General features: G+C 53.2%; 1 protein-coding gene across 5 annotated transcripts in view; it reads right to left on the bottom strand.

The window, feature by feature from the left end:
• Nucleotides 1-373: 373 nt before the first annotated feature.
• The window catches only part of LOC111160309 (unkempt family zinc finger), a 31710-nt gene continuing 8758 nt past the window's right edge, over nt 374-23325 (bottom strand). For 3 of the 5 annotated variants that reach the window (XM_022523289.1, XM_022523293.1, XM_022523292.1), the window contains 15 exons: nt 15069-15278; nt 14050-14226; nt 13766-13896; nt 13232-13367; nt 12523-12640; nt 11482-11566; nt 9567-9709; nt 8935-9135; nt 8291-8356; nt 7633-7807; nt 6612-6713; nt 6292-6480; nt 3324-3505; nt 2525-2782; nt 374-1804 (listed from right to left, as the gene is read on the bottom strand). In XM_022523289.1, the coding sequence (XP_022378997.1) occupies nt 1649-1804; nt 2525-2782; nt 3324-3505; nt 6292-6480; nt 6612-6713; nt 7633-7807; nt 8291-8356; nt 8935-9135; nt 9567-9709; nt 11482-11566; nt 12523-12640; nt 13232-13367; nt 13766-13896; nt 14050-14226; nt 15069-15278 (2329 nt within the window). In that variant the 3' untranslated portion in view covers nt 374-1648. The remainder of the gene's footprint in view (nt 1805-2524; nt 2783-3323; nt 3506-6291; nt 6481-6611; nt 6714-7632; nt 7808-8290; nt 8357-8934; nt 9136-9566; nt 9710-11481; nt 11567-12522; nt 12641-13231; nt 13368-13765; nt 13897-14049; nt 14227-15068; nt 15279-23325) is intronic. The other 2 variants (XM_022523291.1, XM_022523294.1) reach the window with 2 other exon arrangements.

Below are 23325 nucleotides of genomic sequence, written 5' to 3'. Positions count from 1 at the left end.
GTGAGAAAGCAGTATGTGTCTGCTTCTCCGGGAGACGAGGGGCCTGTCGTCTCCCGCCAAACAGGCATCAGGTTCCAGCCGATAGTGGGGCCCAAGCCTAGGAAGTCCCCGGGGCTAAAGGTCTCCCAGCTCATTTGCACCAGCAGGCCGGGGTGGGAGGCCACTTGAGCTCTGTCTAGGGGCCTGGAGCCACCTGGGGGCTTGAAGGTGGTGGCAGCTGCCTAGCCACACCTTGGGTAGAGGCCTGAGCTCTTCCGTGGCCCCGCTGGGGCTGGCGCGAGGCTGAGGGGGCCACGCTAACTCATCAGAGGCTCTTATTTGGGGCCCTACTCTCCCTCACCCCCATGTAAACAAGCTACGGCTGTAAGTTCATATTTTATTTCCAATAGGTTTGGAGCTTTGTTGATTTTTGAATTTTTGTAAAAAAAGTTTTCACTTAATTCATTGAAAGCCCTTTCGTGCTGAGCCCAAGGGGGAGCCTGGGCCAGGCCAGACCCTTCACAGCCCTCTTGCTCCCACCCCAGACCCCGAGCGCTGGGACAAGGGCGGCTTCCCTCTGCCCGCTCTGCCCTCCCGCCCCCGCTGCATCTTTCTGTACAGAACAATTTTTAAAATGGAAGCTAAGACACAATATACATTGGACAGGCACGCGCACACACACGTACACAGGCGTCTGCTCCAAACGGGCAGGACGTCAGCTGCACTCAAGAGAGCACCAAGGAATGCATATGGAGCCCCTCCCGGTGAGGAGGGCAGGGCCTAAGCCCCACCTTGGTCCCCAGTCCGCAGCTCCTTCCCGCCATTTGCCCCGCTAGCTGCGGGGGGGGGGGGGCGCTGACAGCAGCTAGAGGGTTATGAAGAGGGCAGTGCCAGTCTGGTAAGGGGTCCTGGGGCCAGGGAGGCTGCTCTGGGGGCCCGGAGGGAGAGAACTGAGGTGGACCCCTGGCCTCAGGAACCTGAGGGGTAGAACTGCCAGACCTTGCCCCTCAAGGAGCTTCAAGGGCCCAGGGATGGGAGCGGGGCTGGCCCCTGCAGCTCTGGCCTGCCAACCCCAGACTAAATACACATTTGGTAACCTAGGAGCTAGGCTGGCTTGGACCCCAGCACACCCCCCTTCTCAAGCCTCGTGGCTGGGAACCAGGTCTGGCCCTGGGGATGTCCACACCCCGGCTCTGGCCATGGCCTGGGGAGGTGCAGTGAACAGGGCCTGCCCTGAAGGCCTGGTTCCTCCCCTTGGCCCCTTTCAGCTTCCTGCTCGGGCCCCAGGAAAAAGTTAAAACTAGTTAGTTTTCCTACATTAAAAAGAGACAGAAACATATCCCCTGCCAAAAAGCCAGTGGGCAATGAAGGGACTTTGTCTCTGCAGTGGAAAAGGAGAGAGTGGGCAAGGGCAGGGCTGCAAAATAGTTTTTTCTTTTAAAAAGTGCTTGGTAAGTCTGTTTTAAAGTGTGTGTCTATATCTATGTACAGATATACACACAGACACTGTTCACACACTGCTGCCCACGCGTACCCGCACACGCACAGAAATGTATACATATAATCATATACATATACATATACATACATACATACATACATATATATATATACTTTAAAAAGTCCTAGGTAAGAAGATCTGAGCAGGGCCGGGGCCAGGCCTGCAGGGTCACGACTGGAGGGTGTGGGCCCGGCTGGGCTGGCAGACGGGGCAGTCACTGCCCTCGGCACAGAGCTCACACAGCACGGCGTGTTGGCACGGCAGCACCGCTCGGTTCTGCTCCTGACACTTAAGGCATTTCACCGACTGCATGTGGAACACGGCCTGGGGAGGGAGAGGGATACGGTGTTCACCGGCCTGTCTCCGCATTCACTTCAGCCCCCTTGGGGCAAGGATACCAAGGCACAGAGCTCAGCAGCACGCTCGCAGGCCTCAGCCAGCAAGCCAGAGAGCAGAGCTGGAGTTCAGGGTGCTGCCCTGAAGGCTCCCGAAGTCTGCTCCCAGCCCCCCTGGGGAGGGGGGAGGCCCAGGGCTGCTCCACAGCTCCTGCCCCGACAGGCTCTTCCTCCCACAAAGCCTCTGCAGCGACCCTCAGCCCCCACATGAGAACAGCGAGGCCTGGCTACAAATGCCCAGAGAAGGAAAGAATGTGCTTTTCTGCTGTGCCATGCTTCCTGGGCATCCAGCTGGGCACCTAGGAATGCAAAGTAGCCCTGGGGACCTAACCGTTCTGGAACGTGTGCTGGTATGTGCAGAGCTCACGGGAGGAGAAGCAGCTTGATGCCCCTGAAGGCCCAGGCCTAGTGATGTGTCCTGGTTCAGCACCGCCCAGAACTGGGGGGTGGGGCGGGCACTGCTACGTCTCCACCTCCACCTTTCTCACCTCCCCCAGAAGGGACACTTCCTCCCCTCCAGGGCAGCATCCTGGGTCGGCCCAGCAAGTGGGCAGAGGCTCTCAGAAGGAAGAACCATGGACCCATCAGAGTCCAAGTCCTGAGGCTACTGTATGCCCCACCCAGCGCTCCCCTAACCTCCTGGGCTGACCTTGTCCACTTGTTCCAGGTGGGCCCGCAGCTGCTTCTGAAGGGAGTAGAGGGTGGAGAGCGAGAGGGCCTCCAGGTCAGAGAAGGTGGGCAAGGCCTGCGGGTCGGGGCCCGAGTGCAGCCGCTCCAGCTCTTCCTGCAGCTTCTTAACCTGCCCCTCCAGTGCGTCCCGCTGCTCCCGGGCCAGCTCGCACTCGGCGCCTGCTGCACTCGCCCGCTCACCGGCCTCCTCTGCCTCCTTCTTCCAGGCATCACAAGCCTGTGGGCCCAACACACAGCGCCTCATCATGATGGCCCCCTGCCCCCGTGTCCCCTGCAAGCACCTCTCTGGGAGCCTGCATGGGCCACTTGTGGCTGCAGGGCCTGCTGGGGAGGGAGGAGGCGGGCACTGCCTGCAGAGGAGAGAGATGTCAGGGCCTGCGAGAGACCCTCTGTAGGCAGGGAAGGGGGCTGAGCCCAACACAGCAGGGGAGCACTAGGCAGATCTGGGGATGCCGCAGATGGACGGAGGAACCATCTTAGAATCTAGAACCTTGGATCTGGAGCCCTGGAAAGTTAGGGCTTCTGGGGAGAAGTCAGCAGTGCTGTGGGACCAAACCAAATAACTCACAGTGGGAATTCCGGGCCTGGGACACCAGCCACCCCAGGGTCCTGACTGGCAAGGTAAGTGTTTCCACAGGAGAAAAGAGTGAATACAACTGAGTTTCTGCTGCCCTCCCGCCCCTGCGCCTGCTCTAAGATAGGCTCGGGCTGTATGCCAACTGGCCCTGGGAAGGCGAGCGGGTGTGGGAGCCCAGTACCTGCTTAGCCTGCTTCCAGGACTCCTCCCACTGCTTGATGGCGCTGTTGGCTTCCTCGAGCTCTTGCCGCAGCCGGGCCAGCTCAGCAGCCCCTGGCCCTGACAGGAAGGCCGGGGAAGTGCCTGGGGAGAAGCTACCAGAGGCAAAATGCTCCCAGATGCTGCTATTCATCCCGTTCAGACCTGCCTCAGGAAAGGGAGGAACATTAGAGCCCGGAGGGTTTCAGGCCTGAGCCCAGGCCCTGTCTAACCCTGTCTGGGAAGCTTCAAGGGGCGAGCTGTGCAAGGCCTCAGCAATGTCAGGCTGGGGAGCGTCACAGGAGTGTGCAGGGCTCACGGTCCCATCAGACCTACTTGAGTACCACCTGCTACTCTACTCCAAGTTTGGCACTTAACTTCGGAGGCTTGGCATCCTCAGCATTTGCCTCACAGAGTGTACAGGGGACTTGGGAAGTACTGCAGGGAGAGTAGCTGTAAAGGTGGCGATCTGTGACTGTGAACTGACTTCGGGGCTAGAGGGAGGGGGAGCCTTCTTGCACCTTCTGTAAGGCTTGGGAGGAGTTCAGGGGCAAAAATGCAGCCCAGAGCCTCAGATGATGGCACAGCTGGAGCAGGAGTTCAGGGAGCCCTGGGTTCTTTCCTCTTGTTTTACGATAAAGAAACAAATAGGGGCGCCTGGGTGGCTCAGTGGATTAAAGCCTCTGCCGTCGCCTCATGTCACGATCTCAGGGTCCTGGGATCAAGCCCCTCATTGGGCTCTCTGCCTGCCTCTCTGCCTACTTGTGATCTCTGTCTGTTAAATGAATAAATAAAAAAACCTTAAAAAAAAAGAAATTAAATATACTGTGTTGCTAAGAATCATGCAAATAGTAGGGGTGTCTGGATGGCTCAGTCGGTGGGGCGTCTCACTCTTGGTATCAGCTCAGGTCGTGATCTCATGCGTCCTGGGATCAAGCCCCGTGTCAGGTCCCGCACTCAGCAGAGGATCTGCTTGAGATTCTCTCTCCCTCTGTCCTTTCCTCTATGCTCTCTTTTTTTCTTTTTTAAAAAGATCTTATTTATTTATGTGACACAGAGAAAGAGATCAGAAGGACAGAAGGTAAGGACAGAAGCAGACTCCCCACAGAGCGGGGAGCCCGACACCAGGCTTGATCCCAGGACCCTGAGATCATGACCTGAATCTAAGGCAGATGCTTAACCAACTAAGCCACCCAGGCACCCCATAAATAAGTAAATCTTACACACACACACACACACACAAATAAGTAAATCTTACACACACACACACACAGAGGAAGTAATAAACCCAATACACATTCAGGGCATCTGACTCCAAAGGCTTACTCCTTCCAGTACGCTAAGCCGCGTGCTCCTCCAACCACACACTCTTTTGACAGAGGTAAACCTGTGTTTTTTTTACCTTTGACAGAGGTAAAACCATGTGTCCTGCTCTGTGGCCCCTGGGGCAGCCCCTATCTTCCAGAGGGGGATCCATTCCCACGTCTGGCCTCCTCCTGCCCACACTTATCCTTCTAATAATTTCTTACTCCCTTCCCCACTTATCTAGCCAGGATGTTCCAGAACTCTCCAAGCAATACAAGTGTATCTAAAACATGAGCAATGCCATCCTGTGTGGAGAGCCTGAGATGTGCACAATCTATGAGCCTATGTGCTCAGGGGCGAGAACTCAGAACCAACCACCCCGCCCCAGCAGCGAGCTCTTCCCAGGCCCTCCGCTCCACACTCAGGCAGCATTTCCTCTCTTGGAGAGGAGCCCCTTCCTCTCTTGACCGTCCAGGTCAGGTCCCCGTTACTCTGAATCACAAACGAGGCCTTTGGCTCCACCCAACAGTGACAGTCCTTAAGTGCTCTCTGATGTCTGTGCTCCTCTGCCTCCCTGACCAGACCATGGCTCCACACCAGCAGGGACCGCTGAGCTCACAGTGCACCTAGAAGCGCTGCTCGACAACTACACGGAGAAGGAATGAACGAATGTGTGGCCACCGAAAAGGGCTACAGTCGAGATGCTTCCAGAATCCGAACAGGTCAGACAAATGTAACCGAAAGCATCGAACCCTGACAGACTGAACATAAAATGGAACAGCCCCTTCCAAACCAGAAATGCGCTAAGACAGCAACGTGCCGCCCTGATCCGTGGAGTGAGATCAGCGAGCTCCCAACCTGGTCAGGACGTCAAATGTGGCTCAGAGGCTGAGGCTCCGCGTGACCAGGAAGCCCAGCACCCTCAGTGGGGGTTAGTCCTGACCTGCTCCAGCAGCCGCTGGGGCTGGGGAACGAAGCGCAGAGGCGGCACGTTGGGTACCGAGCTGCTGAATACTCACACCCGCCCGCCCGCCGGTCGGGGAGCCTGCGGCTCGCCACCCCCTGCTTCTAGCGGCTGTGACTGACGTGCCCTCCAGAAGCCACAGTCCGCACCACTCTGACGCCGATGTGCAGCAAATAGCCTTTGGGGTTCCAGCGAGGTCTGCTTGGTGTCTCTGTTTACAGGAAGGCCACTCTGAGCCTACTCAGACCTTTCCCTTTGTCTCCTGTGAAGCTGGCTGTTGTGAGCCCACCTCCCCGAGTTCTGGGTGACGGGGCAGAACCAGCACGCGGGCGTGAACAGCACGTAGGCCCTGGTGCTGGAGGCCACGGCTTCTCACTGCACGCTGGCCCCAGACCCAGCACTTCCTCACATTATTCCATTTAAGCCTCACCGCCGTCTTACAAGGAGGATGCTGCCATGATACAAATTTTAAAGCAGAGGAAACTGAGAGGATAAGTTGCTTGTCTAGGTTTACCCAGCCAAGGGAGACGCAGGACAGGGACCTGACCCACCTCCAAGCCATAAGCCACTTGCTTCAACCTCCATTCTGCACTGCCTCTGGCTGTGGAGAGAGTGGCCAAAGCACCTTCCAAAGCACTTTCCAAACCTGCCCCAGGTCTCAGAGACACGCACCCCCTCTTACCCAAAGATCCATGTGATGCTGAGGTCCCCAGAAATGTGTTTTCTGACTGGCTCAGGGGGCCCTGGGGCTGCTGCAGGAAATGTGAGGAAAGGCTGACAGGAGGGGACGGGGATGCCGAGTGGAAGGAAGCAGAACTGCCCAAGGAGCCAGGGATGTTCACGGGCGCAGAGCTCTGCAGCAAACTGCCACCTGCAAGAGAGGCCCCGGAGGCCCAGTGAGGGCAGGGCAAGCTACGCAGAGCCACACCAGCAGGGGGCAGCTCGTGCCCACCCTGGGCCTAGGAGGCCGCCCTCGCACGCCGCCCACCCGCTGCCCAGTACCAATTGTAATGCTGCCTGGGTGGGGCACTGTGCTGTTATCGAAAGTCTTCTCTAGGGCAGCCACCCCGAACTCGTTCAGGTCCAGGTCATCCAAGGCAGACTCTGGAGACAGAGAGAGGGGTGTGAGCCTCCTTGCCGGCCGAGAGGCCACACCACCCTGAGGTTCCAGGCCTCCGGGCCCCACCTGCCCTCTACTGCCTCCTCTTCATGCTCAGTCCCACTAGACCCATGCTCTCAAGCCTCTGCCTGTCGGGCTGCTCCTCTGCCAACACAGGTGCCCTGTGCTGTCTGCCCTGCCAAGTCCAGCTCCAATGGCTCTTTTCTGAAGCCTTCACTGATACCTCCAGGGGACCCAGTGCAGGCTTCCTCACTCGGACAGAGGTCTGGTCTTGTTTCCTGGTGCTACCACTCAGATGTCTCATCCCTGAGTTCTCCAGGGGCAAGCAAGCATTTGGGCCCTCAGTGGCTAGTGCACAGCAGGTGCTTGATGAATACCCGCTGTCCTCTGCTGGACTAGACGGGGAGGCTGGGAACCATACCCCTCCTTGAGGGCAGGAACACCCTGTTTGCATCTCTTAACGTCCCAGTGCTTAAAACAGGATCTGGCACAAAGTAGAACCCATAAATGATGCTGAGACAGAAGGGCAGTGGCTTCTACTGACTAGGGAGCTCTGAGGACAGTTGCACAAGTTGTTCGCTATACAAGGATACCTACTGAGAAAACGAGTGAGGGCTGAATGACCTATGTCATGGAATGAGAATGTACTTGTCCAGAGGAAGAGGTATCTCTCCCTAATTTGCACAACGAGCAAACTGGAGGCGACTTTCCTATAAGGGCTGGTCTTGGCGCACACCTTGGGCTCATTTTCCCTTTCCAAAGGGCTCCAAGTGCCCGCCCTCTGACTCTCCCAAGATAAATGTCTGAAGTAACAAGTGCGCGGGTTTGCGCATCACTGCAGAGACCTAGTTTCTCTAACTCCAGAGCCAGTCCCGGACTTGGCAACAGAAATGGCCTAATTACCTATGACTGACTCTACCGTGTCGCTGGTGGGATAGAAGGGCAGAGCGTTTGCATTCATGCCAGGGACGCTGCTGGTGCCAGCAGGGCTAGGGGGAGTAGCTGCCAGGCTGGAGGTGATGCTGGAAGAGATGCTTGAGGTCAGGGGGCTGCCCGCGGGAAGGACGGCCAGCATGTCCTGCAACGAGAGAGGGAGGCGGCGGCGATGGGATGCCGGCTCACGGAGGCCACGGCGGGGCTAGAGGTGGGGGCTGGGAGGCGCGGAAGGGAATGGCGCATCCCAGCTCTCCTCCCGATGCCCCCATGCCCAGACAGGACCCCACCCACTCAACGCCTTGCTGACAGCTGGAGCTGGGAGAACTGTGGCTTATAGGCTGCAGGGCCCACTCCCCCTAGGTCCTGTAGCAGGGGAAGGGAGAAGTCAGCCCAGTGCCTAGCACAGCACAGATGCTCAAGAAATACTGTTTTTGGCTGTTGAGGGAGTCCAGGAGGTAAAGGGTTCCAGGGCTTGACCCTACCCTCTCTGGGGCTGAGGCCCCACTTTAGTCCTGCCCTCGGCTTGTGGGTAAGCAGTGGCCCTACTCACTGAGGCCTGGGACTCTGGGCCTGTCCTATGGATAGCAACGCCAGAAGGGCAGAAAGGGGGCTGAGGGCTGTATACCTGTTTGGGCTGAAGCAGAGGCTGCTCTTGGCTCCTGGGCTCTAGTGAATGGGGTTTTAACTTGGCCTGAGAGAGAGAAGTCAGAACAGGAGATGAATGTGGTGCTAGGGAGGGCCCCTGAGTCCAGGAGTCCTCCCAAGCATCAACCTGCCATGGCCCATTATGGCTGAAGGTCCACGTCATGCAGTTCCCCTCCATACACATACCCTGCTCTCCCTCCCCACCCCTACTCCTTTCCCTAACCTAGGAATCAGGGGAACTGTACTTCTCCCTGGTGACTCCAAGCCTCAGCTAAGTCCAATTAGGACCCTCTGTCCTATTCCTCAAGGCCCTGCCACTCCACCAAGGCAGCGCAGGGCAGGGGGAAGATGAGCTCTGAGGTCAGCAGACAGACAGGAATCCCTGTTCCTCTGTTAACTGGCTCTGTCACAGGGTGAGGTACCTGGCTGTGCTAACCTTCCTGCCTTCGTTTGTAACATGGGACAGCCTCCCTCCGTCTGCCTAGTGTTGCAGAGGCTGAAGACAGGGGCCTCCTAGCTCGCAGTCCTGCTCCCCACAGCTGGGCCAAGATAGCCCTCCAGGGCTTCTCCTGCCCCATGCAGGGACAAGGCTAACCTCACTGGGCTTCCCCTTACATCCCTTACCTGGCATTTAAAATTTTTCAGGTACTCGGCTCCCACCTGGTCTTCCCTCTCAAAGCCAGGAGCCTTCTTATAGCTGCCAGGGGCGAGGCCAGACTCCCCAGGGAAGACAATGCCTTCCAGGTTCGGGGGCTTCCTGATGGAGCCCGGGGGGGAGCCACAGAGATTAGATGGGCTTCCTAGATTGCTGTTTCTACAGAGGAGCTGCAGAAAAGAAAGGGAGTGGCTTGGTGGGCAAAATGTGGGCTGGGGCACGGCCCATCCTCTATCCCCTTCTCAGGAGGAGGTTCTTCAGCAGGGAGCTCAGTTCTGTTTTCATCTGCCAATAGGCATCAGCTACCATGCGGGGACCCCGAACCTCATGAGGAAATTATGGGGGGGGGGGAGTGTGACAGAAGGCCTGTATCCCTTCTACCAGCTCTATCCAGGCTGACCAACACAGGCTCTGGGTACGCCACCCTCCACCAGATTTTGACAGAAAAACCCTGGGGCAGAACGAGTAGAACCCCTTGGCCTGAGGCAAAATACCAGGGTGCCCGCCCCAAGCACAGGCTGTGAGGAAGTGGGGGCATCAGAGGCAGGTGTTGGCTCCTGGCTAGGCACAGTGCCCACCCACTCCCCGGACAGGCACGTACAGCGCTGAGGTCAGGGGCATGCGGGCTGGAGGGGCTCACGGGCACCGAGTCTCCGGCAGCAGACGGCATGTACAAGACGGGACCCGACTGAGTGGGGCTTGACACAGTTGAAGAAGGTTGTAGATCGTCACTGAGAGGTGGCTCTGCAAAAGACAGGACCAGGGTGTCAGCAGGCTCCGGTGCCAGCTCTGTCCCTCCGAAAACACATCTGGGTGTTTTTCAAAAGAGACCATGCCCCTGTACACAAAGGGAAGGGTCCTACCTTCTTTCTATTAATACTGCATACTGTGCACTTACTTTGCACCAAGCAATTTGTATTAACTGCGAACTTCACATTAATCGGAAGATGCAAATAATACTGTGGTTTTCATTTTACAGATAAGAAAACTGGGGCTTGGAGAGGTAAGTTAATCTCCCTGGGTGGCGAACTCTGGTCTGTACTACTCCGGAGCCTGAGCCATTAATCACTTCTCTGTGTTGTCTCAATCAGTGGACCCAGCTGCCCACGGCTGGGGATGACCTCCGTGCCAAGAATATACTCCCCGCTCCCAAGGGCCTCTAATCCCAGAAATGAGGCCTGAGCCTGAAAAGAGGTGAAGGGCAATCGGAGCAGTGGTTTGTGGCGGACGTGAGTTCTAACTCGAGCTCTATCTCTGAGACGGGCAGTGGTCTGGAGCACAATGTAAGAACCGAGAGCCATAGGGGCGCCTGGGTGGCCCAGTGGGTTAAGCATCTGCCTTGGGCTCAGGCCATGATCCCAGGGTCCCGGGATCGAGTCCCACATCGGGCTCCCTGTTCGGCAGGAAGCCTGCTCCTCCTTCTCCCACTATCCAAGCTTGTGTTCCCTCTCTCGCTATCTCTGTCAAATAAATAAAATCTTAAAAAAAAAAAAAGAGTCAAGGGGCGCCTAGGTGGCTCAGTGGTTTAAGCCTCTACCTTCGGCTCAGGTCATGATCTCAGGGTCCTGGGATCAAGCCCCGCATCGGGCTCTCTGCTTTGCAGGGAGCCTGCTTCTCCCTCTCGCTCTGCCTACTTGTGCTCTCTATCTCTCTGTCAAATAAATAAATAAAATCTTAAAAAAAAAAAAAAAAAGAATCGAGGGGTGCCTGGGTGGCTCAGTGGGTTAAGGCCTCTGCCTTCGGCTCAGGTCAGGGTCCTGGGATCGAGCCCCTCGTCGGGCTCTCTGCTCAGCAGGGAGTCTTCTTCCCCCGCCCCCCTCTCTCTGGCTGCCTCTCTGCCTACTTGTGATGTCAAATAAATAAAAATAAAAATAAAAAAAAGAATCGAAGAGCCGCGCTGTCAGGCGCAGCAGCTATGAGCCCCATGTGGCTACGAGGGGCTGGTCTGAACTGAAAGGTGCTACACCCACCTACTCGAGTGTGCAACAGAATTCAAAGACTTCGTTTGGAGGGAAAAAAGTAAAAATATTTTTCTACACTATTTTTTAAATGATTATCATTTTGTATCGCATTAACTAAAAATGTATTGTTAAATTTTAACTTTTTTTTTAAAAAACATAGTTACTAAAAAATCTAAAATAACACGAGGAAGTTTCGGTAAATTTTCACTGGACAGTTCTGCTCTCAGGAGGACGGAGCGCCACGTTCAGTGAGTGACATCTGCCATGGATGTGGCACAGGGTGGCTGCTGAGATCTGCCTAGTTGGCTCTGGGAGGGCGCCTCACCCTGCCTGGGACTGTGAATGCCTGACCAGGGGCCCGGTCCTGCTCTCTGTCTCACGACCTTGGAAGCGCCAGGGTTTGAGGCCAGTTCCGGGGGGTGTGTGCTGGGGGGACCAGAACTTCCAGTGAGGACAGAGCCCGCTGCTGGCCAGCAGATGAGAGGCCACTCCTCTGACAGCCCAAGCAGAGGGTGAGGGGAGGAGAGGGCGGAGAGGGCAACGGGAGCAGCATACGTTCTACGTGGGCGAAGGCGCAGAAAGGTCCCCGGGGACAGCTGCCAGACTGCTGCATGTCATTGCACTTGGTCGATTTATAGATCTGGGGGTAAAGCAGAGGCAGGTCAGGCTTAGGCAAAGAGGGACAGGCAGGCACGGGTGCCTTCAACACAGGAGGGTTAGCTTCGTAATCTCCTTTCTCCTCCCATGCCACTTCCCTAAGTTTCTCCCTACTGATTCTTGATATTCAAACTCCTGAAGCGGCTATGGCCATCCCCATGCCAAAGACACCCTCCATTCTGGGGTCACAGGTTCAACCAGCCTTGCTTCGGCCCTCACAAAGCGATCTTCTCCATGGTGCTCCTCCACTCAGGTTTGTGACTTCCCAATGTCCCTCTTGGTGTCAAGGAAGCCAAGAGCACAGGCAGCACCCACCCACTGGGGGCACCCTGAGTTGGGATCTACATCTAACTTTCCACCCTGTTGTCTACGACCCCCATAAGGAGGCCTCTGTCCATATGTCTATCTCAGGATGTCCTAGCCTCCATGGACCAGGGACAGCATGTGCCTCTACATACCCTGTCCCAGATTTTGGGACACTGACATGGCCCAAGGCTACACCATGGGGCCAGTGGGTGGGGGAAGTACAACAGGGAGGTAGCTGATACCATAAGCTCTGATCTGCAACACAACACCTAGAAAGGGTTTTCTTGTCTTTTAAATCCTCATGTCACTGGACTGTAAGCATCATATGAGTGGCCCAGAATGGCCAGGTCACTTCGCCCAGTCCATGCCTTCCCGGTCAGGAAGCGGAAGGGAAACAAAATCGGGAGCGGGGGGCTGCTCGGGGACTATGGGCTCAGAATAAGGCAAGTTGCCAAAGTCGGGTGCAGGGCTCCTTTAGGCACTGCACGGGTGGGGGCCTCTTCCAGGATGGGGTCAGTGTGAGTTCTGCCCACACCTGCCCAGACCCTCCTTTCCTGTCTCCTTGCTTCCCCAAAAGGGCACGTGAAGCCACCCACAGACCTCCCAGGGCCCCAGCCCCAGTCCAACGCCCACCTCCGGGTGGAACTGCTGCTCCGTGCGGGTGTGGCAGTACTGGCAGGCATCTCCGTTCTCACACTTGCCAGGGTCTCCCCACTCATCCCCATGTTTTACGTTCGGACATGGAGATGACCTGGTACGATTAGACAGTGGGGTCAGAGGGATGCAGGAGAGGGAGAGATTAGGAGCTGGGGAATGCCAACCACATGCCTATTCAGGGTCATCTCTGGTCCCCCTGCTTCACAGGGCCAGGCTCACAAAGAGAAAAGATGTGCTGCAGAATAAGAGCCTTACTGGGGCCAGAAGCTGGCTCTGCTTCTGTGGTGCAGCATGGCTGTTATCAGCAAGAAGGACACTTTCTTTCCCCTTCCGCCAGGTCCTAATGCCAAGCACTCTGCAGCTCCAGGAGAGCCAGGCTATAGCCAGAACCATACTTCCCACACAATGGCTTGGCCCCTGCAGTTGCCCCTCAGAATCAGAACAGGAGGGGCCTTGGAGATCGTCTGACCCAAGATCCTCATTTCATGCCAGAGGAGGATCCCAGAGAACTCGCCATCATTCAGCTATCCTGACTATTTCCTCCCCTTATATCTGGGACCTGCAACCCTGTAATCCCCAGGGCTGGCCTCCCAGCCTCCCTGTGAGCACCCTGGAAGCAGCCCCCGCCGCAATCCCTTCCCTGCCACCCCTCCCTCCCATGACCGGCCTGCCTAGGCCAAAGGACCTGTATTTGTGTTTCCGGGGACTCCGCCGCCGGTCCTTGCTGTTGTGGTAGTAGGGACAGGCATAGCCCTGGCGACACAACCTCGGGGGCTTCTTGCACGGCTCCGTCTTATAGTTCCCCAGCACATAAGCAGTCTCTACACAAGGGGGCCAGAGGCGGGGGCAGGTAGGTGAGGAAGGAGAAGCCACTTGGGAAGGGGTCCAGGAGCTCAGACTGCCTCATGTGCCAATGCCCAGACTGAGACCCAGGAGGAAGGTAAGAACACCACCCCTCACCGGAGACACTCAAGGCTCACAGGATCAAAAAGGGTAACATAACGAGGGTCAACAACACGTGTACATAAACACGCCTAAGGGCAAGGCATGTCTGGAGAAACTCCCCAGAAACGCCCCCGAATGGAAGGGCTGAGGCTGGATGCAGGGTGGGATGAAGAAGTGGTGGTGAGCCAAACCCTTAGGGCAGCTCCGGGCAGAAGAGGAGAGGGGACAGACATTGGACAGGAGGAGGCACAGCCATTTGTGGGGCCACCTTTACCTTGCCACCGTGGCTCCTCGCTGAGGATTTTTTCTATCATAGCGTGGCTCGCAGCCCCAGCCGCCTGGCCCTCTGTGCTGCCCTCTGCTGCGGTCTGGCCGTTCTGCAAGGCCTCCATGGCCTGGAGCTCTCTGGGAGGAAAGGGAAGGACAGAGAGTGGGGACGGGGCATGAGGGGAGACCCAGAGTGCCAGCCCCTGCACTCCATCTCTGGCAGTCCCGTGTCAGCAGCCAGGCCCCCCGCCCTGGCCCACAGCCGTCAGCCCAGCATGGCATCCAGCCCACCTGATGTCGTAGACAGGGGAACGGAGGTCATGGGGCCCGTGGGCAAAAGCGCAGTGCAGGCCGTTTTTGGTGCAGTTGCCTTTTGAGTCTGTCTCGTGGATACAGATTCCAGTTTTGTAGTAGCGGAGGTGGTACCTGCGCTCAGTGTCCCCTGTGGTCCTGTGCAGGAATGGGCACCTGAAACGTTGTGTATGGGGGGGGGGGGCCCCCCCCCTTTCCCCCAGGAACCCGGGCCCTTGCCCCCCGGGCCCCCCCCCCCCGCCCCCGAAGGCTCTCCCCACCACCCGGACGGCGCGCTGGTTGAGGAGGCCAGCAGTGACGGAATCCCCCTCCCACCACCTGTCGGACACTGTAGCTTGATGGGGGCCCACAAGGGCCCAGGATTCCCACTTGAGCCTGCTTAGCAAGTCCTCTTGGGCTACTTGGCCAGGGCCCTGGGCTGACTTGAAGAGAAGCTCCAGAGTGGGACACACTCCTGGGAGAGCAAGTGCCGCCTGGATCCGCAGGGGTCCACAGAGAAACGGCCTGCTCCCAGCATGGGCATACCTCTCATGCCCCAGGGCTTCACCAGGCTGGGGGCACGGGGCTCAGGGGGTGGGAGAGAATAAGCCTTGAACCTCTGGGAAAAGTGTGAGTACAGGGATGGCTCAGTCGTTGTACCCACAGATCCCAGCAGTGCTTTCCACTAACACCTCTGCAAGGCTCAAACAAGCAGGGTCCACAAACATTCCCTCTCAGTGATGTCCCCAGGCCTGCCTTTTCTTCTACTTAGCAGAAGAAAAGGCTACATAGGTTTCCCAAAAGTGGGTAAAGAAGAAGAGGACTCCCCCAGAGGACGGCGGGGTCTGAGCCCCAGGTCTAGGCCACAGGAAGGCAGGCCAGGCAACAGGAGTACTCCCCAAAGTAGCCTCTGGCTGGCTTCCCAGACTCTGCCCGGCCTGTTCTGAGGGCACCTGACCCAGGAGACATGAGGCTCCTCTCTGAGGGCAGGTTGCGGGGGGCGGGGGTGGGGCACTCACTCGTCGCCCTCCGGGCAGAGGCCTGTGGCCTCGTCGTACTTGGTGCAGTAAACGTCAGGGCTGTAGTTGAAGGTGCCGTCCCGACGGCGGATGGACCGGCGACGTCGCTGGTTCACGAAGTGCCAGTGGAAGCAGGTGTAGGGCCGGTGCTGAGTGCATTTGTGTTGCACGAAGAGTGGGCACTGCTCTGTGCGGAATTCCTTCAGGTACCTGCAGGGAGAGCCCCCACAGAGGGTGGGCCAGGAGCAGAGACTTAAGCCCCTTGCTTCCCAGCAAGAAGTTAGCCACCAAGTCCTCTGAGGGCCCTACTCTGGGGTGCTAGTTCCATTAGGACAGCGGTAGAAGTCCAGAGCTAAGGGTGGACCTTAGCATCCAGACCCTCCCAGTACCCCGATCCCAAGCCAGCCTGAAGAGCGAGAACCACAGACCACAGCCTTCAGCGGTCTCCCATAGCAGCCAGTGGAGGCCTTAACCAGCGGCTTAGCGCTCTGTGCCCCGCCTGAGGTTTCCCAGGCCAAACCACTGATCACAGGCAAAGGGCTGCAAACAAGAGCATGAGGAGCTTTTCCCAAACTCCCGTAGGGTCCTCTGCTGCTTAGGGGACCCAGATCCCTGAGGGTCTCATCTGTCCCAGGAGTAGGGGTGAGGCTCCAGGCTGAGGGCTGGGGAGGTTGCTGCTTTGGAACTGAAAGTCACAAGGCATTCCTCTGAACTACTGAGTCACAAAAAAAATGGTCCTGTCTGCCTGCTTGCTCCCAGAGACACTTCCTAGCACGACACAGGTTAGTGCCTGGGAAGGAGCTCCTTTTACAGAAGCATCCGAAGAGACTCTCCCTCCCAGCCTTGCCTGCCCCCAGTGGTCTCACAACTGCGAACCCACAGCAACTGGGGTTGTTTACATTCTGACTAACCTGGAGATTTGGGGGCACTGTCCTTTTGGCCTCCTCCCAACCTCTGTCCCTCTACTCTGCAAGTAATAGCCAAGAGACCCCAATATAGCACTCGCCCATGCACCACCCAGTGGAGGGCCCCAGACCCACTTACCCCCTTTACAGAACATGCCATCCATCTGTGTTTTGGCTCACTCTATGTATCCAGGTGGAGGATGTCTTAGACTTGGGAGCCCCTACACAGCGGGGACAGGCAGGCAGTGTAGTTCTCTTTATTCATTCCCTTAAGCCCTAACAATGCAGGCAACAAATGGCTTGATAGAGGGCATCTGATGCCAGCAAAAAGGATGATTCTAGAAGGCACAGAAGATTGTGTGCAGAAGGGGGCACAGAGGGAGCAACAACCTGAAGTAACTCTCCAGGCTTGGAGCCGCACCTGAAGCTAGAAGGTATGGGACAAAGGTGAGAGGATGTGGCTCATGCCAGGATACTTGGGGCCTTACTAGTCTGGGCATACAGAAGGTATAGGGACCGGTAGATTGAGGGTGAGACTTTCCAGACAAGTTTTCTTTAATGCTAATGAAAAGTGCTGAAAAACCCTCTCTTCCTTGAAGTGTGGAGTGTGTCCAGGTGTATGTACTAGGCTGGGGGAAGCTGGAGCTGGGTGCTCCCTGCAGAACACACGTAACGGTTTAAGGGGCAGTAAAACTTCCAAACAGAGCCTGCTGGTCATGCAGCACTCGTTTATTGAGCACCTACTAGGTGCAAGCATGGTAGCAGGCACTGAGGACCCTAATGAAGAAGCAGATCCTTGCCCCTGAAAGCCCATAATTTCTTGGGAGAGACATACAAGTAACAGGCAGAATCAATCAAGTGCGGGAAAGGTTCTAAAGGAGGTTGGCTGAGGGTTCCTTGGGAACCCAGCACAAAGGGCACAGGCTAGGACAGAGGAAGGGAAATGGGGAGGTGCTGGTGGGTGAAGAATGTGGGAAGGATGTTTAAGGCAAAGGGCTAAGTATGAGCTTAGAAACTATGTTTGGGTCCAAGAGTTCCAAGTACCTTTCTTTATGGGATGTGAGTGGGGTGGAGAGGAACTGGAAAGGGGAAAGGAGGATAAGGTGTGGCACTGGAACACAAGGTCTTCCTTCCTGTCTGGTGAGAGAGAAAGCTGTACGTCGTGTGGCACCCACGTCCCAAACCCTGGCACTGAGGCGGGACGGCCATCTTCCTAACCCCTGGCCCCTCCCTCCCGGCAGCACATACTTCACTGGACTCTGGACCCACTAAGAGACGAACTCAGGAACTAAGAGGTGGAAAATGGAAGAGAAGGAAGCAGAGTCCAGGGCCAGAAGCAGAGACGAGTGAAGAGTGGTTAGGACTGTCAGACCCTGGGACACCCAGTTAAATCAGAACTTCAGATAAACCAAGTATTTCATGGGGCACACTAATAATAAAAATGTATCCATTATTTGAAATTGCAATCTAACCGGCATCCTGTATTTTTATCTGCTAAACGTGCCAACCCTGAGTGGTGCTTGTCTGCTCGGTATCAGTGCCTCAGTAAAAAACTGGGAGGCAGCCAGGGGAAGAACTCTAAGATGTGGTCCCCCTGACTTCGGGCATAGTCTGTCCTCTTGGAGAAGGAGAGCCTCGGCAACCTGCTTGCTCGGGACAGCCCTGTCCACAGTGCCACACGCAAATACCAGGGCTCCCCAAGGGCACTGACTGGCAGGGATGCCACAGAGGACAGACAGGAGGCGACAAATTGTCTCACTTTAAGTGGTAGGCCAGGGACTTTGTACTTTTTAATAAACCAGTCTCTGCTTCCAGCCTCTCCCCCTGTCCAATTTCTACTACACAGCATTCCTTTATTCTTCCTAGAGCCCAAATTTAATTCCCACTTTCTTAAAAGTCTTCAGTTTCCCCAAGTAGTTCCAGATAAGCACCAGCTATTCAGCCTGGCATTCTAAGCCCTAAGCATCTGGCCCAGTATTTTTTTTTCCAGCCTTACTTCCCTTGATTCCTCTCCATTCCAGCTGCTAAAACTGGAGTCCTTGGTGTCTTGCAAATAGATCTTTAACTTCCCTTTATGTCCCTTTCCTTACCTGCAGAATTCAACGGTAATAAATCTGATACCACTACCTCCACGGTGCCTTGGCTTCCACTGGTCCTCCCCTTTCTGCCCTTGTCCTCAGCTAAAAGTGAGAATCTCTGAAGTTTTGCCAGCGTGTTCTCTAGACATTTTTACAGCCTTTACCCTGCAATGCATATTACTAACCTGTACATTTTTCTCTACTACTAGATTATAAAATCCTTGGCAGCAAGTAAGAACCAAATAGTCTGCTGGATGAACACAAGAAATGAAGTCACAGAAAAGGCAAAGCCCACAGAACAACACCTACAGCTTTAGGACACCGCCAGCAGCCAGAGTGCAGAGAGGCGAGAGCCTAATCCCCATTCCCTTGTGAAAAGCACCACACTGCAGGCAGCCTGCAGCTCCGCACACAGGGCAGAATATCCTGCAGAAAAGCCCTCATGAGAGAAGGGGCTGAGTGACCAAACTCATGCACACACAGAGCCCACTTTCAGCCAACTACAATCAGAGGAGAGAAATTTCTAACATTTTTGCTAAAATCATGAATGGAATTGTACCATCTCCTACCTAGGAATCAAAATACTTGTTCAGAACTTCCCACTCTCCCCCTCCCACTCTGACCCTGTGCTAACAGGCAATGCAGTGCCCAGGATGCAGGGAGAAAACCACTTAGAAATCACTTTCCTATTTTCATGGATTGAAATGAAACAAACTGTCACTGGTTAGCTCCAACTCATCTCTACATCTTAAGGCTTTGAAAGTTCAAGATCTAAGGAACTAAATATGTTGAAATTCACTCTAATTCAACCAACTCTCGGGAAACCCAAGAAGTCCTGGGGTCTGAGGAGAGAAGACATACCAACTACTCACTCTCCCCGCCAGCTCTGAGGAAGGCACAAGGGCCACACCACCAAGCTCTTCACACTCCCATCTCCTGGGAATACCTGCCCTCAGGAGTAAAAGCCATGAACACAGAACAGTTCCAAACTGCAAGGCCTTGGTGAGCTACTATGGCTAGAATGAGTCCAGAAACCACACAGGCCCTGGGCAAGTAAGAGCTCTGTCCGAGAAAGCCACGCCTTCAACCAGAAAAAGGGATGGACCTCGACCGCTCAGAGCTTTACCTTTTCTAAGCAGTGCCCGTCACGTCTGCCCCAGTCTGCCCCACGGCTGAGCTTAAATCAAAGCTACCTTTCACTCCTTTTCAGGACATCACATTAATTATCCCACCAATGGTTTATCTGTAAATGCAAAAGATTATGAAAGTCACAGGCCCACTTATAAAAATTTTGGAAAACTGGCAAAATTACCCTTAATCCCATCACTGATGTTATCAGCCTTTTGGTAAATTTTCTCTTGGTATTTTTACACGGATATAATCATAATGTACCTATCATATTGTTAACCCACTTTATACAACCTATTATACTTTTCCCAAAATCTTTTAAAATCAAATATATAAAGCCACATTAAAAAAATCAAAAGTACTTTCAATATTTATTGGATTATTTTTATTTTCCAAAACTGTAAGTAACAGCAAAAAGCAGGCTACTGGAAATCTAAATTCAAGCACTTGCCCCACTAACAGTGATAGCACATAAGGGATTAATAAAGTCAGTAACTTACATCACCCCGAAGGAGGTGTTATATCAAGCTTATATTAAGCGTTAAACTGCTACCAGTTCAATTTCCAGCTAAACCTTAAATCCTATTCCAAGTTGTCTAACTTAATAGATTTATCAGTGTGGGTGTTTCACCCAAAGAGAATTTAAACAAACAGAATAAACAGAAAAGTATCAGAGGTGACAGAAAAACTACGTATGTTTAGAGGCAATGGGGAGAAAGGAGCTGGTATTCTAATCCGTATCTAGTTCCCCCATGGATTCTAGAATAGTGCTGCATGGCCTCACTTGGACTCTACTGCCTTGCTGGCCCTGACCTGTTCTCTTCCCCAACAACAAACCAGACTAGAGCAGGGTCAGCAAACTTTTCCTATAAAGGACCAGTTAGTATTTTAGACCTTGAGGGCCACGAGGCCAAACTGAGAATAATATGTACTTACAGAACAAGAGAAAACAAACTTCCACATTTTTTTTGATGAAATTCAAAACATAGTAATTGACTTCGAGTTTTGTAGAGGCTCTAATAAGATTTGGGGAGATGGGATAAGATTTGGAAAGTTAAGGTCCCTTCATCAAACTGATTACAAATGTTGGGGCGCCTGGGTGGCTCAGTGGGTTAAAGCCTCTGCCTTCGGTTCAGGTCATGATCCCGGGGCCCTGGGATGGAGCCCTACATCAGGCTCTCTGCTCAGCATGGAGCCTGCTTCCTTCTCTCTCTTACTGCCTCTCTGCCTACTTGTGATCTCTGTCAAATAAATAAAAATCTAAAAAAAAAAAATTGATTACAAATGTTCATCTGTTAATGCAGACTCTGTCATCAGATTTTATAAATTTCATCTTTGAAAATGTCTTTTCACGGGGCACCTGGGTGGCTCAGTCGTTAAGCATCTGTCTTCAGCTCAGGTCATGATCCCAGGGTCTTGGGACCAGAGCCCCATGTTGTGCTCCCTGCTCTGGGGGAAGCCGGTTTCCCCCTCTCCTACTCCCCCTGCTTGTGTTCCCTTTCTCGCTGTGTCTCTCTCTGTCAAATACATAAATAAAATCTTTAACAAAAAAAAATGTCTTTTCACAGATAGGTACTGCTAAATGCGGTTACCATTCCACAAGCATGATTTTAATCGAGCACGTTCTTCTCTTAGGAGACAGCTATAGAATTCTATTAGAGTCTTGACAGTTGCCTTTTAATCACTTCCAATCGAAGGTCTGGTGTAAACTCTTTAGTTGCACAGGTAAATGGATTCTGAAATAAGGAAATTTCTTTTGCATCCACATCCAGCAGCAAAATCACTGCTGGAACTGTAGTTTGTGTTCAGAAATCATCCACAGTAACTTTGTGTAGGAATGGAGATCTTGCCTTTAAACTGAAGTATATAAAGTAGCTTGACATGACATGATTCAGACATTAGATGTCGAAGAAACTTTACTACAACTTAAGATTTGCAAAGAGGCTGTTTGCCTTGTAATTTTAGGCTGAAGTCATTAAGAAACCTTATCAAGTATGCAGAAAAAGCCAATTTCCAAAGCTTTTCAACATTCAAGAATAGTGGCTGAGAATCATTCTTCTCATTCAGAAAAGTTTCAGCATCAGCCCTGAATTCAGGAAATTAAAAGAATACTTTACCACTGTTCAGCCATCAGACTACGGTGTAGTAGGGCATGCCAGAATATTCAGCTTCTCTAACAAAAAGTCATGGCATTGACTAGCATGGTGAAGTCCACGAGAGGAAGTAAAGTTCATTGCTGACTCTAACAGTTCAATAACATGGCAGGATTCAAATATTTTTCTGCAAAATACCTGCTGATGAATAAAATGAATGTAAGCTTTAAAGAGCTTGCATTCTCAAAAGCTTTGTAAATTTGTCCAGTTATATCTTTTTCTGCTCCATACCTCTATTCTTACCACCATCAGCTGTAACAGATATTAGCAGATTATACTTCAGGATGTACTGAGTTTTTAATTTTTTGTGAGTATTCTCAGCTGTCATTTTTTGTTTTGTTTTTTAATTCAGCTGTCATTGTTTTAAGTAACTATTCGCTGATGCTAATTCTTCAGGCACTGCCTCCATAAAGGAATCAACTGAACAGTTAACAGTGACATCTGTTGACTCATCAAGAGCCCAAGGAAAACCACATGAAATCATTTGCCTGGTGTTCTGACTACTGCTATTCCTCCCACAGGCTTCCACATTTGAGAAGTTGTTCTTGACAAAAGGCTAACGCTTTTAAACAAGTTCGTTTGCTCAGGAGAAGTTTCTTCAGCTGCTGCAATCACACACAATGTAATTCGCTCAGCATCATCGGTATCAGTAGACGGCTTTCCCAGCTCAGCTAATCAATGAGCCACTCGAGAAACTTACTCCAGTCACAGCCTCATTTTCTTTTTTGTGAAGAAATTCTGCTGTGATGAAAACAGTCCCTTTAAGATTTCTAATTTTTCTAACCATTTCCTTCCTATGCACTGCGGCTATCATGACAACTCCTTAGTCTGGTAATGCTGATTGGTCTTCTCACAGCACAGCTCTTACTAAGACAGCTTTGCCATCTAATTTAGTAACAAAAGAATTTACACTCCATTGTGCCCTAAAAACATGACATTCCAAAGTCCATTCTTCTCCTCCTCGCCTGTTCTGATCGGCAGGCACTGGTAATAAGGAATAAATAAAACACTGTGGTGTGCTAATACACACCACACTGCAAACACTGTCACGTTGTAACCGTGTCCTTGCCATCTGTAGTGCCGAACAGCAGTGCCATGCAAGGAGAGTGCCACGTGCGGTTTCTGTCACAACTATGGAACCCGCAGTTACGGTGCAAAAACAGCTAGACAACATGGAAACCAATGGGGGTGGGGGGTTCCATTAAAGATTTATGCATCCCCAAATGTGAATTTCGTATAATCTTCATGTGTCATGAAATAGTATCCAATTCTTTTTCAACCATTAAAAACGTAAAAGCCAAAAAAAAAAAAAGTAAAAGCCAGGGTGCCTGTGGCTCAGTGGGTTAAAGCCTCCGCCTTCGGCTCAGGTCATGATCTCAGGGTCCTGGGATGGAGCCCCGCATCAGGCTCTCTGCTCAGTGGGGAGCCTGCTTCCCCCTTCTCTCTCTGCCTGCCTCTCTGCCTACTTGTGATCTGTCAAATAAATAAATAAAATCTTTAAAAAAAAAAATGTAAAAGCCATTCTTAGCTCACAGGCCATACAAAGGCAGGCAGCAGGCTGCATCTGGCATTACGAGCTGTGGTTTGCCGACTTCTGCTCTGAAGAGTTGGTATTCCCCAACAGGCCATAACCCTCCCTTCACATCCCTACACTTCTGATCATATCGTTCCTGGGGTTTGGATCCCCCTTTTGGCTTCCTCTCCATAAGAGGGTTCCCTGACACAGCCCACTGGAGTTAGTCATGCTCCTTCCAGGTTTCCACTACAAGGTACGACTATAGCCCAGAGAGCCCCTAGAACAGTTGATTTCAACTGCTTTGTATGTCACCATGTCTATCATTTCTGCACCTCTGCAAGAGCTGGCCCACAGCAGATATTCAAGATAGGTTAGAGCTTCGCAAGTGGTACAAGCCTGGTCCACAGCAGCTATATACTAACCCAGCAAAACAGAAGCAATTCCAATCTCTGATTTACGTGCTTCTCCTGGCAATTT

Source organism: Enhydra lutris, unplaced genomic scaffold, assembly GCF_002288905.1.
Source record: "Enhydra lutris kenyoni isolate GAN:26980312 unplaced genomic scaffold, ASM228890v2 scaffoldscaffold75, whole genome shotgun sequence".
Lineage (NCBI taxonomy): Eukaryota > Metazoa > Chordata > Mammalia > Carnivora > Mustelidae > Enhydra > Enhydra lutris.
This window is presented reverse-complemented; position numbering and strand designations above follow the sequence as displayed.